The 18,700-nt window shown below is 47.7% G+C and overlaps 1 protein-coding gene across 1 annotated transcript in view; it reads right to left on the reverse strand.

Annotated features, from left to right (window-relative positions):
- Nucleotides 1-16,932, reverse strand: part of Lct (lactase) — a 38,299-nt gene extending 21,367 nt beyond the window's left edge. Inside the window, exons 1-6 of the mRNA XM_031381224.1 lie at nucleotides 16,252-16,932; nucleotides 11,144-11,223; nucleotides 7,656-7,739; nucleotides 4,878-4,980; nucleotides 3,835-3,913; nucleotides 917-1,634 (exon numbers count right to left, since the gene is read on the reverse strand). Of these exons, the coding sequence (XP_031237084.1) occupies nucleotides 917-1,634; nucleotides 3,835-3,913; nucleotides 4,878-4,980; nucleotides 7,656-7,739; nucleotides 11,144-11,223; nucleotides 16,252-16,900 (1,713 nt within the window). The 5' untranslated portion in view covers nucleotides 16,901-16,932. The remainder of the gene's footprint in view (nucleotides 1-916; nucleotides 1,635-3,834; nucleotides 3,914-4,877; nucleotides 4,981-7,655; nucleotides 7,740-11,143; nucleotides 11,224-16,251) is intronic.
- Between the last annotated feature and the right edge of the window lie 1,768 nt (nucleotides 16,933-18,700).

Here is an 18,700-nt window from a genome sequence, read left to right on the forward strand (position 1 = left end):
GAAATCCGCCTGCCTCTGCCTCCCAAGTGCTGGGATTAAAGGCATGCGCCACCACTGCCCAGCCCACACTGGTCTTAAACTCAACAGAACTCTAGCCCAAACCTCCTAAATGCTCGGATTATAAACTTGTGCCATGCCCAGTTCATTTTGTAAGAAAATATCTTACTCATGTGTGTGTTTATTTCTTGAAATAAAGCTTTTGTTCATAGCTGAAAAAGAAAAGAAAAGAAAGAAAAAAGAAAAGCTTACAGAAAGCAGGTTTGGTGGCTTGCCCTGTCACCCTAGCCATTCAGAGTCTGAGGCAAGAGGATTGCTGTGAGCTGAAGACTCAACTGTGAGTGTCAGGCTCGCTTCAGCTACACACTGTGACCTATCTCAAAAACCTAAAGCAAAGAGACAGAAGGTTAAAGGCTGTGGCTGTGGTTAAGTTATATGTGTGAGTGCTTGACTAGAAAGCGCAAAACCCTGGGTCTACTCCCTATCCCCAGGGCTGCATAAAACTGGGCATGGCAGCACCCAGGAGGTACAGACTGAACCCAGGGCCACGCGCAAGCTGGGCCCAAGCTCTACAACTGACCACAGTCCTCCAAGCCTGGAACTTGTCTCTGGAATCAAGAAGTATTGCCAGAGGGGCTGAGAGTGTGGCTCAGGCGGCAGTGTGCTTGCCTAGGGTCTAACCCTCATCACTGTGGCTTAAAAATCAGGCATGGTGGCAGCTCTCAGGAACACAAGCAAAAGACCAGAAGTTCAAGGTCATCCTCAGCTTCATAGTAAGCTCAGTATCAGCCTTGCGTGCATGAGACAAAAATAACAAAATGTACTTATCCATCCCTCTCTCTGGTTTCCTTCCAAGGATTGGAAGGAGGTGGCCAAATGTGTTTCTAATTGACAGGAGCTGTAGGATGGGAGGCAATACCTTAAAAGAAGCCACTCCAGGGTCAGAGATGGCTGGCGGGTGTTGCCCAGTGCCATAGCCTGCATAGCTTATCACCCATGGCTCATGGAAGGTCACCCAGAGCTTCACACGGTCCCCGAAGGTGGAGAAACAGAAGGCTGCGTAGTCCAGGAAGGCATCCACCACACTCTCGTTCTGCCACCCGCCTCGCTCCTGCAGGGCTTGAGGGAGGTCCCAGTGAAACAGCGTCGCCATGGGCTCCACCTGGGAGTCCAGCAGGCTGTCAATCAGTTTGTTGTAGTAAGCGACACCTTGGAGGTTGGGGCTGCTCCTCTGCCCGGTGGGGAAGATGCGGGACCAGGAGATGGAAAATTTGTACACTTCAGCCCTGAGGCCTCGGAGGAGGGAGACGTCAGAAGCTGGTTTGTGGTAACTGTCACTGGCCACCTTTGCCGTCGCTTGGCCCTCAGCAGCATTCAGGTTACCGTAGTGGTCCCAGATGCTCGGCCCTCTGCCGCCTTCGGCCCAGCCCCCTTCCACATTAAAGGCTCCGGTGGATACGCCCCAGAGGAATCCTTCCGGAAACACATCTTGCAGGAAAGCATCCCTCTCCTCCCTAGACTGGTTAGCAAAGGCTGCCCAGACTCTCCAGTAGGTGGATCCAGGGAATGAGGGCACCACTGTGTCATGCTGCTGCTCGGTCTGAAGGGCCAGGCTGCCCGCTAAAGAACAAGATGGGCTGTGGGATTGAAGTGACATAATTAATGACTGAGTTACAAATGTCTAACAGGGTCAGGCATGATGGCTCATGCCCTTAGTCTAGTCTCAGTACTCAGGAGGCACACATGGGCAGATCTCTGTGAATGTGAGGCCAACATGGTCTACATAGTAAGTTCCAGGCCACCCACGGTTACTCTGTTTAAAGAAAGAAAAAAGAAGAGGAGGAAGCAGGAGAGGAGGGGAAGAAGAAAAAGAGGAGAGACAGAGGGAGGGAAGGGAAGGAAGGAAGGAAGGAGGGAAAGGAAGAGAGAGAGAGTGGGGGGAGCTATACAGCTTTTGGCTATACATCAAAAGCAGCCCACATTCCAGGACTTCTCAGGCAATGTACATATATGGGGCACAGACATCCGTGCAGCCAAAACACCCAGACACATGAAAAAGGAAGATTCTTTGGAGTATGCTCTGCATCGGCTCTCCCGTTGCTGCTGACTTCTTTGGGGAAGGCGTTTCACATTTTGCATTGAAAAACTGGGCCAGGATCTTATTTCATGAAGTTTCTGTGGACTGCTCAGATTTATACCTAAACCGGCTTCTCTTTTTCCTTCTCTTTATTTTATTTTATTTTATTTTAATTTTTATTTTTATTTTGGTTTTTCAAGACAGGGTTTCTCTGTATAGCCCTGGCTGTCCTGGAACTCACTCTGTAGACCAGGCTGGCCTCGAACTCAGAAATCCGCCTGCCTCTGCCTCCCAAGTGCTGGGACTAAAGGTGTGCGTCACCACCGCCCGGCTTTTCCTTCTCTTAAAAAAAAAAAAAAAAAAAAGATTGTATTTATTTACTTTTCAAGTTTTACCATTATTTGTTGCTGTTGTGTAGACTGCTTCATGGAGTCCCTTCTCTCCTCTCCCTTACCTAGACCTGAGATCACACTCAGGTCACGAGGCTTGCCTGTGGTGCTGGTTAGGTTTTTTTGTCAACTTAACAGCAAGCTGGGGTCACGTGGGAAGAGGAAACCTCCACTGAGGAAACACTTATATGAGACTAGCTTGTACACGGGCAGGTGGGGCACTGGCTTGATAATGGTGGAGGAGAGAGAGGGCTCACATCTCCGTGGGTAGTATGCCCTCTGGGCAGGTGGTCCCGGGCTACATCATAAAGCAGGAAGTGGGGGTGAGGGGCAGGGGGCTCAGACTATAACTGTAGTTACGAAGGCTATGGCGTCCTCTTCTGGTGTGCATACATGCAGACAAAATACCCATAGGCATTACATATATAAGGATATAAATAAAGCTTTAAAAAAGAAAGGAAGAAGAAGAGAAAGAAGGAAAGAGAGCTGAACAAGCCACAGACAGCAAACCAGTAAGCAGTATTCCTGCCTTGAGTTCCTGGACGATGGACTGTGAGCTTTAAGATGAAGTAAATTGCTTCTTCCACAAGTTGCTTTTGGTCAGTATTTTATCATAGACACAGAAACCAAACTGTGACCCAAGCAAGGCAAGTGCCTTTGCCCTCTGAGTCATCAACTAGTCCTACATTTTATTTATTTATTTAGAGACTCTGAAAAAAAACTAAACCAAACCAAACCAAAACAAAACAAAACAAACCAAAACAAAAAAAACCTTTAAGCCAGGCAGTGGTGGTGCATGCCTTTAATCCCAGCACTTGGGAGGCAGAGGCAGATGGATTTCTGAGTTCGAGGCCAGCCTGGTCTACAGAGTGAATTCCAAGACAGCCAGGGCTAGACAGAGAAACCCTGTCTCGAAAAACCAAAAAAGAAAAAAGAGTGTGTGTGTGTGGGGGGGGGGGCGTGCGCGCGCGTGCACCCTCTCACGTGGGGTCCTGATACCCTGTTTTAACCTCTGCATGCTCACCCAGGCATGCAGGCATACCGTCCCCCTTCCCCCTCACACACACAAAGAGACAAAGACAATGGTTCCCGGTGACTGTCCTTGTAAAGAACAGCAAAGGGGGCTGTCGAGATGGCTCCTGAGTTAAGAGCACTGACTGCTCTTCTGAAGGTCCTGAGTTCAAATCCCAGCAACCACATGGTGGCTCACAACCATCCATAATGAGATCTGATGCCCTTTTCTGGTATGTCTGAAGACAGCTACAAGTGTACTTAAATAAAATAATAAATAAATCTTAAAAAAAAAAAAAAAAAAGAACAGGAAAGCCCACATGACTAGTTTCCTAGAGTTAACTGTGCAAGTGGCATTACCTCTCCTCGGAACTGGATGTACAGCTCAGGAAGGCACTGACATCAAACCCCACAGTTTGCACTTGGTCTTTATTTATGGCTGTAAGAAAAGAAGCTTAGTTTGACTACGTGTGAGATCAAACATATACAATGCCATTTGCCTATTCTAAAACTAGCCAACCCCCAAGCAATGATTCTCACCCTTTTGTTTTGTTTTTTTGAGACAGGGTTCCTCTGTGTAGCCTTAGCTGTCCTAGAACTCACTCTGCAGACCAGTCTGGTCTCAAACTCAGAAATCCGCCTGCCTCTGCTTCCCGAGTGCTGGCATTGAAGGCATGTACCACCACTACCCGAGGAGGAAGACATTTTAAAAAGAAGGCTGGGGAGTTACTTGGTAAAGTGCCTTGTTGGTAAGCACGAGATACCAAGTTGAGCCTCCAGAAGCACATAAAAACACTGGGTGTGGGTTGGAGAGGTAAGTCTGGTTAAGGAGCATACCGCTCTTCCACAAGAGCTGAGTTCAGTTCCCAGCAGCCACTTCAGGTGGCTCCATTTCCAAAGGATCCAACACCCTCTTCTGTGCTCCTCAGGCAACTGCACCAATAAGTACACACACACACACACACACACACACACACACACACACACACACACCAAAAAAGACTACCCCTGAGGTTCAAGGCCTTCCTGGGCTACATAGTGAATTTTAGAACAGCAGGTCCTACACCTAGATGTTTTTAGCAGTCTCGGAGCCCCCAGGGCTACATGTAACAGGGGAACACAGGCTGTTTCCTTGCTGACAGCTCCCACCTGAGGCCTGGAGATTTTCGTGTCCGTATTGGGCATCCTTGGCATCTCTACAGAACGAACCTCTTAGTGTCTTAGGACAGAGAGTAGGAGTTCATTGTCAGGGAAGGCAGGAGACCTTAGCCTTATTTGTAGACTCCTAGTCCCACCATTTTCCAAGGCTTCTCCCTCACGGGAACCCCAGATTTCAGTATTGCTACCCAACAAGCCAGCGTATAAAACATCACTCAGCATTTGTCACATGTTGGTCCAGTCACCTTCCAGGAGGCTGAAGAGCAGTGAGGAGGGGCTCATCCCAGTCGATGGGCAGTCCTGAAGTTTTAGTGTGTAGATGAAAAGTTTCACTTTTGGCCCAAGGTTCTAGGAGAGACAAAGACCAACAAGTGTGCCTTTAGCAATGGGAGCAGGTGAGATGCCCTATGCTCTCCTGTGCCTTTAGCAATGGGAGCAGGTGAGATGCCCTATGCTCTCCTGTGCCTTTAGCAATGGGAGCAGGTGAGATACCCTAATGCTCTCCTTTTGAAAATGACCTCTAGCCACCCCACTTACCAAGAACAGTAACTTGGACTCTGAGGGAGAAAGACACTAGTCAACGAGCGTAGCCCTTCCCAGAGGAAGTGATGCCCATAGCAGTCCAGTTCAGACGGGCACCGTATAAGCCAGCAGCCACATTAGGATCAAGAGCAAGGTGATCTGCTCTTGTCGGGAGCCTGTGCTACCCAAGAACTTTAACCAAGACGTCACGGCCACCATGTTCATAAGCATCTGTGGCTTTGCTTAGAAATATTCTGGTTTGTGAGGGTGAGGATGCTCTGTCTGGCATTCACGAAGCTCTGGGTTCCATCCCCAGCAGGACACACCCAGGTGTGGTGGTGTAGGCCTAGAATCCCAGCGCGTAAGACATGGAGGCAGGGGGATATATATATATGGTTTGGAAAGGAACTGGCAAGCAAGCTGGCCACTACTAAACAAGATAACCACAGCTCCATAGGAATTCCTATACTTCCCTTTCTACGTCAGCTTTGTTTCAAACTTTCCAATAATAAAAAGTCACAGAAGGGGCCGCGGAGATGACAGTGCTGACTTCACAGTCATAGACTGGAGTTCAGACCCCAGCACCATGTAAGACGTCAGGCCTCCCACAAATGCCTGTGGCTCCAGCTCCAAGGCATGCGATGCCCTCTTCCAGCCTCTGTACACACAGGCGCACACCCTCCCCTCGAAACAGGAGACTCCTACATTTACAGAAAAGGAAACTGCACACTTCCTGTTCTGAAGAGTCAAAGGCACTGTCACGGTTGAGACCTCAGCACGTGTGACCTTTCTCTCTCTCTTTTTTTTTTTCTTTTTTCTTTTTGTTTTTTTGAGACAAGGTGTCTCTGATAGCCCTGGCTGTCCTGGAACTCACCCTGTAGACAAGGCTGGCCTCGAACTCAGAAATCCGCCTGCCTCTGCCTCCCAAGTGCTGGGATTAAAGGCGTGTGCCACCATTGCCTGGCTTTTTTTTTTTTTTAAGATTTATTTTATTTATTTTATGTGGATGAGTACATGAGTACACTGTAGCTGCACAGATGGCCGTGAGCCATCATGTGTGTGGCTGCTGGGAATTGAACTCAGGACCTCTGCCAGCCCTGCTTGCTCTGGCCTGCTCACTCCAGTGTAATTCACTGTAGCTGTCTTCAAACACACCAGAAGAGGGCATCCAATCTCATAACAAGTGGTTGTGAGTCACCATGTGGTTGCTGGGATCGGAACTCCGGACCTTCGGAAGAGCAGTCAGTGCTCTTACCCATTGAACCATCTCGCCAGCCCCTCTTTTTGTTTCTTTATTTTTTGAGATTGTCATTTAATTAAAACACTTCTTCCTTCCCTTTTCTCCCCACAAAACCCTCCAATGTGGCCTCCCAGTCTCCTTTGCATCAGTTGTTACTGCCTGCATTTATGTATTTGCATGTATGCTTATATACATGTATTCCTGAGTATAACCTGTTGAGTCCATGTGCTGTTATTGTATGTATGTTTCCAGGGCTGACCATCTGGCACCAGGCATCCGTTGGTGCGCTCTTCCCGGGGATGACCCGCTCCCTCTCCCGGCTTTACTCGGCTGCCTGTAGTTCTCCGGCTGCCTGTAGTTCTCCGGCTGCCTGTAGTTCTCCGTGCAGAGCTGAGGTTTCATGGGCTCCTCTCCATCCAGTCTTGCACGTACATTGGTGTTCATTGCCGATCTCACATTTCAACAGTCATGTTGGTGAGATGTTACGGTTATAGTTTTCAATGTTTCTAGGAGACACTGTGTCCCAGCGAAGTCTGGCTCTCAGAATCTGTAATTTTTTCTTTTTTCTTTCTTTCTTTTTTTTTTTCTCAGTATTTTTGGTGTGATGGGAAATTTTCTTCAGGGTGATATGTTTGACTTCACTTAAAAGTGTTTTATTGGGCTGGAGAGATGGCTCAGCAGGTAAGAGCAGCGACTGCTCTTCTGAAGGTCGTGAGTTCAAATCCCAGCAATCACATGGTGGCTCACAACCACCCGTAATGAAATCTGATACCCTCTTCTGTGTACTCATTTATAATAATAAATACATTTTTTTTAAAAAAAGTGTTTTATTGGAATCCTGGTTTGGTGGCTTCTGCATACACCCTTTCTCGTGGCTGCTTGTGCTGACGGCCTCTCCTCCCCATCCTTCTCTCTCAAACAGGGTCTCCTGTAACCCAGACTGGCCCTGAAGTCATTGTTTAGTTGAGACCAGCTCTGAACTCCCAATCCTCCTGCCTCTACCTCGGAGTGCTGGGATTACAAGCATGCGTTAATACACTGGGTGTATGCTGTGCTGGGATGGGACTCAGGACTTTGCACATTCTAGGCAAGTAGTCTATCAACTGAGGAGCTACACAGAGAGCTCACGGCGAGCCCTCCTCAGGCTCAGCAGATCTGACTTAGCAAGTCCAACCCACGCCTTAGCCAAAGCATCACATTTCTAAAAAACTGTGGAGAACCTTTGCCACTCCCCACCAAGATGAAAAGGCCCTCACATTACCTGCAGTTCACTCAGCTTCTGTGGGAGAATCTCTTCACTTTGGCACTCATAAGACAAGTCAAGAGAGAGGAAATCCACCGAGCCCTAGAAGGAAGAAAATCAAGCCCTTAGCAACAAGCTCCTGCTCAGAAGTGAGCTGTGACTCTCCCCGTGACTAAGCTCAATCTTGGGATTCCCCAAGAGAAATCTGGGGATGCGTGTGCATGCGACTAGATCACCTAATGCCCCAGAGGGAGCCCGTGGTTAAATAATAAGTGTGTAAATGGGTGTGCCGAGTGTGGGATGCCAACAAATGGAGGTGCACCCAGGGAGGGAATTAGAGTCGGGAGCTCCGTCTCCCCAGGGCAGCATACTCCCCTTGACCTTTGTGATATCTGGGGACCCTCTTGGGGCTGGGGTTTGGTTTTCATTTCAGGCCATAGTTTGGAGTCCACACCTGGTTTGACTAGTTTACTAGCAGAAAGCACAAGCTACGCAGTCCCCATCAGCCACGCTCTAACCTACACTCTAGTTAGGGCCTGCTGAGTGTGGAGCTCAGTGGGTGGGGTGCTTGCCTCCCGTGTGCAAGGCCCTGGGTCTGGCACCAGCCATGTAAACGGGCGTGGTGGTGCGTGTCTGTAACCAGCACTCTCATCCTTGGCTACCTACACTAGTGAGGCTCAGTGGTCATGAATGAGACTTACCTGGGAACTTGGGACACTTTCAAAGTCCAGGTCAGTCCCACCTAAGCAAGCTGTTCGAGTCCCTCACCCCTCTGTTCTTCTCTTCCCTTCTCTCCTCCCCCGCCTCTTCTCTACCTTCCTCTCCTCTCCCCTCTCTTCCCTTTTACATTTCACGGCCTTCCTTTTTTTGTGGGAGGGACAGGGTCTCATGTAGCCCAGGCTAGCCTTAAACTCACTGTATAGTTGAGAATGATCTTCCTGCCTCCTCATCCTGAGTACATACACCATGCCCAGTTTGTGGTACTAGAGATAGAAGCCAGGGATTTATGTATGTGAGGCAAGCACTATATCAACTCATTAAACTCTACACTTAGCTCTATTACGTATAATTTTTTTTAAAAAAGAATAAATCATGTAATCAATGAACAGCTTTGACCTGCTTTGGCTGCAAGGCAGTGTGGGACATCATTCTATAGTGTGTACGCTGACACCTGCATTGTCCTGAGCCATACATGTGAGGGGCCAGATTTCATATTTGCCAACTCAGGAACTTGAAAAAAATCCATGATAAGGTTTTGGATAAACAAATATCTTGCTGACTAAACGACATCTAAATTAACTTATAACGAGTGATAATTGCTATCAGGAGACCAAAGGGCTAATCATAAAAAATGCTTCTCTAGTAACAGTCTTTGAACTGGTGTCTCACCCATGCAGGCAGCATGGAGTTTTGAGATGGACCCAGCACAGTGCATGGGTTCCCTCTCGGAAGCTCCCACCCTGCTCAGTGCAAACCCCAGGGCCTCCAATGGGCCTGCATAGTGATGCCTGTCTCTCTGACTCTGGACTCAACTTCTGGATTGGCCCTGTGTGTATCTTATGCTGGCTTCCCGTCCTTTTACATGATGCCTGCCTGCCACGGCTATCCGTCCTGCTCTGCCTCTCTCAATGTGTCCAGCAAAATTCCCCCTACTGCTAACAGCCACACAGGCGTGTCCTCCACAGGGGCTCCTCGACCAGAGCTCCTCTCTCAGCCCGAGGTGCTCTCTCCCCAGGAGCTGCTTGCTCAGACGGGTGGAGATCTTGGTTTGGGGATAGGGTTCAGTGGGTAGCTTGTTTGCCTCGCCTGCACAAAGGCCTGGGTTTCATCTTTAGTGTGTTACAAACTGGGTATAGTGGCTCATGCCTATAATCCCAGTACTTGGAAGCTAATGGCAGGAAGATCAGGAGCTGAAGGTCATCTTCAGCTACGTAGTGACTTTGACACATATGAGCCTTTCTCAAAAACAAAATGAATAGGCAAGTAAATGAATAAATAACAGTTACTAGAGGAAATTCCCTATGGGGAGTCTTAGCACTCAGAGGCTAAGACAAGAAGACTAAGCAAATGTGAGGCCATCTTGGGCTACAGGATGTGAGATCCCAGGTCAAAACCAAACAAAATATAGTAAGGCCAGGCATATAAACCTCAGAGCTCAGAAAATGGAAGCTAGATGATCTACAGTCCAAGTTCAGCCTGGGCTACACAGGGAGACCCTGTTTCAAAACCAAACCAACCCAAAAATAAGCTATAGTTTAAAAGGCATAGAGAATATAAATCAGATGGGTACTCTAAGAAGTGTATTGTTAAAAATTAGTATACCTTAATGAGGAATTTTTCTCCGCGTGTGAGCTTGTGTAAGCCGCGGTACTCGTGTCAGGAGAGAGGTCGGGTTGCAGGGAGCCAGCTCTCACCTTCTGCTATGGGGGCCCCAGGAGAAGGTTTGCTTTGTTGGAGATAGGCTCACTATGTATACCTGGCTGGCCTTCGGCTCAGTATGTATATCAGACTGGCCTCAGACTCACAGAGGTCCACCTGCTTCTGCCCGTTGAGTGCTGGGGCGACAGGCATGTGACACTGTGCCTGTCGGGACTTGGGCTTCTTAATGGAACCAAGCTGAAACATGACAGATGTTTAGCTAGAGCTAGAGCACATGGTTCCTTTTTAAGGTCGCTGTGAACCTTGGGAATGGAAGCTTGGAAGACTTTATGAGACATCAAAGCAGGGCTGGGTTTGCAGCAGGGTTATTGGTGGGGTGCTCAAAGCTCTATCACAGCCAGCATTGCACAAGCCAGGTGTGTGTCACATGCCTGTAATCAGGACGTAGCCCTCAGGAGGCGGGGGCGGGCGGGGGCCAGAAGTCCAAGGTAATCTTCCGCTGAGTTCTCAGATACATGGGACCCTATCTCAAAAACTTAAAAATTAAAAAAAAAAAAAAAAAAATGCAAGGAAGCAAGTGAAAACTCTCACGTTTAACAATTAAAAATCACACTTTAGCCAGGCATGGTGGTGCTCACCTTTAATCCTAGCACCTTGGGAAACAGAGGCCAGTGGGTCTCTGTGAGTTTGAGGCCACCTGGCCTACATAACTGAGAGAACAAGAGCTTGACCACCTTACCATGGAGGCACCCCCATCGCAGCCTACGCCGCACCCCTCCTGTGGTTAATTCCAGCCTAGGCACCCACGACTCCTGCCCCACTGCTGTGATTAACAGTTTCATTCCTACCATTCCTGTATGTCCTAGATTAACAGTTAATAAACCTGGACAAACCCAAGCTCAGCCTCTGATTAACCCACCTCCCTATCTCTGGTAACCACATCTCCTGGTGAGAGAAGTCCACTGTCTTGTCTTTTCTGATGACAGCCCGTCTCAGGTTTCCTCAGAAATAAACCTGCCCCACTGCCATTGAGCAGTCTTCTGTTGGGTTCTTCATACGGAGGCTTTATCTCAAAATAAATAAATACAACCACAATTCTCTCTAGACATTACAGGTGCTTCGCCTACCTTGAGAAGAGCCGCCAAGGATGGGTCTTGCAGAAGCTCGGGGATGCCTTCAGCCTTCAGGACCATAGACAGCTTTCCTCCTGGAGCCAGACACAAGAGTGAGCAGAGGCTGAGGGAGGGCTGAGGATTTTTGAAGAGATCTCTACTGTGGCTTGTCTCTAGGGGACTGATAGACTTTAGGAAACAAAGTGGCCAATAACCACAATGTCTCTTTAAGAGACTATTTTGAGCCAGGCAGTGGTGGTACACGCCTATAATCCTAGCACTTGGGAGACAGAGGCAGGTGGAATTCTGAGTTCGAGGCCAGCGTGGTCTACAGAGTGAGTTCCAGGACAGCCAGGGCTACACAGAGAAACCCTGTCTTGAAAAAAGAAAAAAGAAAATGAAAGCAAATGTTGAAGATCCATCTTCAAATTTAGAGTCAAGAGAGGGATGGGCCCAAGAACACATACCCCTTTAAAATATATATAGTTGTTTTTATTTATGTGTATATTTCCATGTCCATGTGAGTATATGCAATTCATCTACATGTCTGTAGAGGCCAGAAGAAAGTATAGAATCCCCTGGAGCTGGAATTCCAGGTGGCTCTGAGCCACTTGATGTGGGTGCTGGGAATGAAACTCTGCTCCTCTGGAAGAGCAGTGAGCACCCTCAGCAGTCCAGAGCCATCTCTGCACTGTCCCCAACCCCCAAGAGTCATCTCTCCACTGTCCCCAACCCCCAAGAGTCTCAAGGAACCCAGGCTGGCCTCAAGCGCTCCAAACAGACAAGGATCACCTTGAACTTCTGATCCCCCTACCTTCACCTCCCAAGCAATTATAGGTAGGCACCACCAGGCCTGGATTATGCAGTCCTGGGTATTGAAGTAGGGCCTTCCAGATGCCAGGCAAGCAAGCCCTCTACTGACTCAGCTACATCCCGAGGCAGGAACATAAACCTTGACACAAGCCATCTATCTGTGTAATCCTGATCCTGTGGTCCTTGGATGGCTCTAAGAGACACTAATGCAGAGGGGTTGGATTTCTCAGATGTGCTGCCTTACTATCTAACTGGCATGTACATACATCTACAGTATATGTTCCTTGAGAAGAGAGGCTGAAGCGCTAGAGCTGGGAACACGGCTTAGTTGGTGAAGTGATTGCCTCACAAGCCCGAGGACTTGTCCTGGCTGGTTTTGTATCACTTGACACAAGCTAGAGTCATTAGAGAGAAAGGAGCCTCAGCTGAGAAAATGCCTCCATATGATCCAGCTGTAAGGCATTTTCTCAATGGAGGAGGGCCCAGCCCGTTGTGGGGGTGTCATCCCTGGGCAAGGCAGACTGAAGAAGCCATGGAAAGGAAGCAAGCCAGGAAACAGCACCCTTCATGGCCCTGCATCGACTCCTGCCTGTAGGATCCTGATCGGCCTGATCGCTACATCCCGAGGCAGGAACGTAAACCTTGACACAAGCCGTCTGTCTGTGTAATTCCGATCCTGTGGTTTGAGTTCCTGTCCAGATTCCCTTCAGAGATGAGCAGCAGTGTGGGCATGTCAGCCAAATAAACCCTTTTCTCCGTAACTTGCTTTCTGGTCACAGTGTTTTGTCGTCACAGCAACAAAAACCCTAACTGAGACAGGACTTGAGTTCAAGCAGCAGAATCCATGTAAATAAGCCAGGGGTAGCAGTGGACATGTGTAATCCAAACACTGGGAAGGCAGAGACTGATGGATCCTGGTTTGCCAGCATAGTCTACTTACTGAGTTCCAGGTCAGCGAGAGACCATATTTCAAAAAACAAGGTATTTGGCTGTTGAGATGGCTCAGTATGTAAAAGGATTTGCTGTGCACTAATAACCTAAATTCCACCCCAGAACTCACAGTGGAGGGAGAGAACAGACTCCTAGATCTCATCCTTTGACTTTCACACACACCACGTACACACTAACAATAAACAAAATAAGAAGTTTTTTTGAGATAAGGGTTCTCTTATATCCCTGGCTGTCTTAGATCTTACTCTGTAGTGTTCAAGGCTGGCCTTGAACTCACAGAGATCTGCCTGCCTCTGCTTCCTGAGTGCTGGGATTAAAAGCATGTACCACCATACATGGCCGAAATAAGAATTAAAAACAAAAATGAGGTCAGCTGGCCTTGAGGAATGATACTTGAGGTTGTCCTCTGGCCTCTACATACATGTGCTCACACACACACACACACACACACACACACTCACACACACACACTCAGTGTCATTTGATCTCTTCAGGCATTAAGATTAACATTGATTGGATCCTCACAGGGAGGTTGCTCAGCTCTGTGGTCTGGAAACCAAAAGAAGTTGAGTAAAACTTGTATTCGAGTGCATTCAGGCACAGCACTTGTGCTTGCTGTGGCACTAGGGGTTGACCCAGGGCCTCACACAAGCTGGACAAGTACCATACCACTGAGCTGCACCCCTGGCCCCAAGGTTCATTCTGCTATGTGCATAGTAGAACTTTGCAAAGCTTGGAGTATCAACGGTCTCTGGGAGGCAGTCTTCATTCTGATAAGATAAAGCTGTCCCTGGTTATTGAGTGACTGGCCCAGTGGGGCCACATTACCTTTAGATTTCAATACTTACATGAAGCTTGCTTGCATTAGCACACGTGGATGGGTTGGTGTGTTCCCAGCCCATGTTCAACCTTTCAACACGGACAACTTAATCCTTCACTGCCAGCATCAACTCTATGCATTGGCTGTTGTTTGCGGTGTGTGTATGTATGTGGGGAGGGGATGTGGGGGTTCCTAGTGTTAGCTGGGGTGCATCCCAGAGCTGTGTGTGTATCTGCACTTCCCACCAGAGGGGTGCGCACTCTTCTTCTGTAGCAGCTGCATCACTTGACACTGTGCTGCAGTGCCCAGGCCTGCACTTCCCTCCAGGTCCTCGTCAATGTCTCTCTCAGAGCCATTCTGATGGGGCTGAAGCAGACACTCATCGAGGTTTTGATTTGCATTTCTCTAATGGTTACTGAGGCTTCATATATTTTGTTGTTTTGCTGATTCTGTATCATTGATGTCCTTAGCTCGGTTTTGGATGGTAGGATTTAAGATAAGGTCTTACCATGTATCCCTGGCTACCCTCAAAGTCACAAACCTGTCACCAACCATATCCAAACCCTGCTTCCTATTGTTATGAGTTTGTTTGTCCTCCCCACCCCCACCTCTTTCTGGCTGAATGTAGTGATACCCACCTTTAATCCCAGCACTAGTGAGGCAGGATCTCTGTGAGTTCAAGGCCAGCTTGGTCTACATAGTGAGTTCAAAAGACAGCCAGAAGCTGGGCGGTGGTGGTGCACGCCTTTGATCCCAGCATTTGGGAGGCAGAGGCAGGTGAATTTCTGAGTTCGACGCCAGCCTGGTCTACAGAGTGAGTTCCAGGACAGCCAGGGCTACACAGAGAAACCCTGTCTCAAAAAAAAAAAAAAAAAAAAAAAAAAAAAAAAAAAAAAAAGACAGCCAGAGCTACATCATGAGACACTGCCTTGAAAAAAAAAAAAAGAGTTCTTTTCTTATCCTTTTCCTGTAACCCATGTTGGCCTTGAACTTGCTATGTAACTGAGGATGACCTTAAGTTCTCCTTCCTCTTTCTTGCTTCCATCTCCAGAGGTATGCTGAGCTGGGAATGTAGTCCAGGACTCTGTGCGGACTAAATAAATGTTTACTGACTTAATTAGTCTCACTGTTCAATTCTCATTTTACTTAAGTCATTTTAATTAGTTAGGTAGTTAATTTATGAGTCTAGATCTCATGTGACCCCAAGATGACCTTGAACTTCTTGTCAGCCTGCTCCCACCTTTCCTTTTCAGTGCTTGGGTTAAGGCCTATGTCACTATGCCTTATACAGTGTCACTTATGCAGTGCAGGGGATGAAACCAGGCCTTCTTGCATGCTTGGCAAGCACTCTACCACCTAGCTACAGCCCCAATCACCAATCACGTTGCTCATTTAAGATTTTTTTTTTTTGAGATGGGGTTTCTCTGTGTAGCACTGGCTGTCCTGGAACTCACTCTGTAGACCAGGCTGGCCTCGAACTCAGAAATCCACCTGCCTCTGCCTCCCAAGTGCTGGGATTAAAGGCGTGTGCCACCGCCACCCGGCCCTATCTATCCATCTATTTATCTATCTATCTGCAGGGCAGGGATAGGGATTTCACTATGTAGTCCTGGCTGGTCTTGAACTCGTAGAGATTTGCACACCAGGCTCACTTTGAACTTACAATTGTCCTGCTCAGTCTTTCCAGTACTAGATTTACAGGCATGCACCACCACACCTGGCTAGTTTCAATCTGAAGGCCCTATCAAAAAGGATTTGTCAGAGAGTGGGCAAGAATTTATACATAGGGATAGTCACTACAATACAATTAGTTTGTTAAAGGTGAAGAATGTGGGAAGAATCGTGACTTTATAGCCTTCCCTTCAAACGACATAGAAAGACAGTTGCACAGACTTGACCCTGAGCTAGGGTTTTAGAAGATGGTTTTCAAGGGGCTGAAGAGACCTTCAGCAGTTAAGAGCATTGGCAGTTCTTCCAGAGGACTCAGGTTTGATTCCTAACATCCATATGGCAGCTCACAACCCTTTGTAACTCCAGTTCTGGATCCCAAGGCACAGTTATTCTCATGGTGCTCAGACATACATGCGAACAAAACACCCATATACATCAAATAACATGAAAATAAAATCACACACGTGCGCACACACACACACACAGAGGTAATTCACATGCACTTAGAATATGGCTTAGTGGTTACCTGGCATGCACAAGCCCTGGGTTTTAGCCCAGCACTGAATAAAATGGATGTGGTAGCATATGCCTGTCCTCTCTGAATTCAGGAGGTGAAGGCAGGAAGATAAGAGGCTCAAACTTATCTCCTGGCCACACAATGAGCCAGCCTACGCTACAAGAGGCATCTCAAAGGAAGAGAAAAGATGTTTCAGACAAATGCAGGACACATTTGTGTCCCCTTTGGGAACAATCACATTACTGACTCTCAGCAGTAGTTCTCAGCTTAGATCTGCTGGTGGGGGTGGGGGTGGAGTCTCCCGGAAGGGCACAGGTGGGAGGGACCATCACCATGTCAATGTGTACTCACCCTGAGAAGAGTACTTTCTGTGGTAAATGTCAAAGGCTTTCCTGTGGGCATCGCTGAGGGTTTGGAGGCCAGAAGCTTTCAGCTCCTGGTGAGCAAGATCCATGATTACTTTCTCCAAGTCACTGAAGGTAAACCAGATCTCAACAAGGTCCCCAAAGGACTGAAAAGCCAATGTGGCATAGTCAGCAAAGAGGTCAGGAAAGACCCCATCTCTCTGGATGGTGCTGCTGCTGGGTGGTATCTGGTGGCCCAGGACCACCATGGGCTGAAGCTGGGCATCCTTCAGGGCCTGGAGGAGCTGTCGATAGCACCTCACTGCTTCCTGGTCTGGATTCTTGGAGCTTCCTGTTGGGAGAAGTTGTGCCCATGACAGAAGTACTTTGTAGTGGGTAACCTGGCTGGCACGAAGACTGCTAAAGTACTGAGGCAGGAAGGAGGGCAGTGGCTGCTGGCAGACGTACATGTCGGTGTCACTGGCTACCAAGTCAGAGGCCTGCATTCCCAGAGGATGGTTCAGATTATGCACTAAGTCATTTGTTAGAGGGCCAGCGGCTGAAATAAAATTTCTGTCCGATTCCCAGTCATCCCCCTGGCATGAAAGACCCAGGAGGACGGTACTCAGGACGAGTGCTGTCCAAGGCAGCTCCATGGTCAGGGAACTGTTAGAAGCATGTGGAAGGAATCCTCACTTTATGAGCACAGCCAAGGCTGTAAAATACACACAATGTTTAACTAGGTTATCTAGGATAGATAAATTAGAACTTAGTTCAACCAGTATAATCTTCAGGAAAAAAAAAAGGGGTTTTATGTTTGTGTGTACATGTAAATGTAGGCCAGAGATAGATCTTGGGTGTCCTCCCCAATTGCTAGTTCCAGGAAAATGCCTGTCTCAGCCTCTCCAGTGCAGAATTACAGCTGTGCATCATCACAATGGAAGAAAGAAAAAGAAAACATGGACATGGGAACTTGAATGGCGGTGCCCATCTTTAACTCAGCACTCAGGAGGATGAGGTGAGCCAATCAAAGATGATTGAGATGATGAGTTTGAGGCCAGCCTAGCTTACATAGTGAGTTTCAGGCCAGCCAGAGCTAGTGAGACCCCATCTAGAAAAAGCAAAAATTAGACAAAAAAGCAAAATTAGGTGGAAGTGGAAAGCCGGCTCAGTGATTTAAGAGTACTTGTTGGTTTTGCAAGGGATGCAGGATTGGTTTCTAGTACCCAAATGGTGACTCACAAAGGGATCCGAGGCCCTCCTCTGACCACAGGTGTAAGGAGAAATTAAAGCTTTAAACCTGTGCTGACTAGGAAGAAAAGTTATGGGCCTAAGAATCCATCACAAGCTGGCCCACATAGGCCTGGGAAAGAGCAAACAAGTTGTTAGATATCATAAGAGCTGGCAGGTCAAGAAGACATAAAACTATAAACATAGAGGAAAACATGTCTAGGCAAACGAGGACATGTCCAAGGCCCAGGCCTGCAAAGACATGCCTGGTGGACACTAAGTAATGGACCATCTGGTCCTCTCAGATATGGTTTAAGGTCAGATGCTTTGTTGACTCAGATTAACACCAACCTTAGGAATTTTCCACTCTGTTCTACATGTAATAGTTAATATTTGAACTAGCCAATCATGTATGACCACACTGATCTCTTTGTTCCCTCAGACCTTTTCTCTCTAAAAACCCCTAACTTTCAAGCCTCATGGTCGGCTCCATTATCTCCTGCGTGAGATAACTGTGGTGCTGAACCAGGGCGTCCTGAAAATTAAAATATACCTCTTGTAATTACATCAAGATGTGGTCTCTCGTGATTCCTTGGGTGTACGTCCTCCCGAGATTTGAGTGGGGGTCTCCCCCAGGGGTCTTTCATAGGCACCAAGCATGCATGGTACATAAGCATGTGTGCAGGCAAAACACTCATACATATAAATCAATCTTGTAAAAGGGGGGAGCGACCCTTCTCTGTATGCATGTGCACATGGTATGAGAGTGCATATGTGTGTGTGTATTTGTGTACAGTATGGATGGCTGTGGGAAGGCATTGTTAATCTTTCATTTTTACTTAAAAATGAAAAAAGAATGTGTTATGCATGAGCTGCACAACACCCATGAGATCAGCTGGGTCTTTTTCTTTTGGTTTTTCGAGACAGTGTTTCTCTGTACAGCTCTGGTTGTCCTGGAACTCACTCTGTAGAGCAGGCTGGCCTCGAACTCAGAAATCTGCCTGCCTCTGCCTCCCAAGTGCTGGGATTAAAGGCGTGCACCGCCACTGCCCAGCCAGCTGGGTCTTCTATCATGTCAGTCTTTGGGAGCAAACTCTGGTCCTCAGGCTTATATAAGGGCTTCAGCTGCTGAATGGTCTTACAGGCCCCCTTATTTTCTTTCTTTTTTTCTTTTTTTGGTTTTTCGAGACAGGGTTTCTCTGTATAGCCCTGGCTGTCCTGGAACT

The sequence above is a fragment of the Mastomys coucha genome, unplaced genomic scaffold, assembly GCF_008632895.1.
Source record: "Mastomys coucha isolate ucsf_1 unplaced genomic scaffold, UCSF_Mcou_1 pScaffold1, whole genome shotgun sequence".
Classification (NCBI taxonomy): Eukaryota; Metazoa; Chordata; class Mammalia; order Rodentia; family Muridae; genus Mastomys; species Mastomys coucha.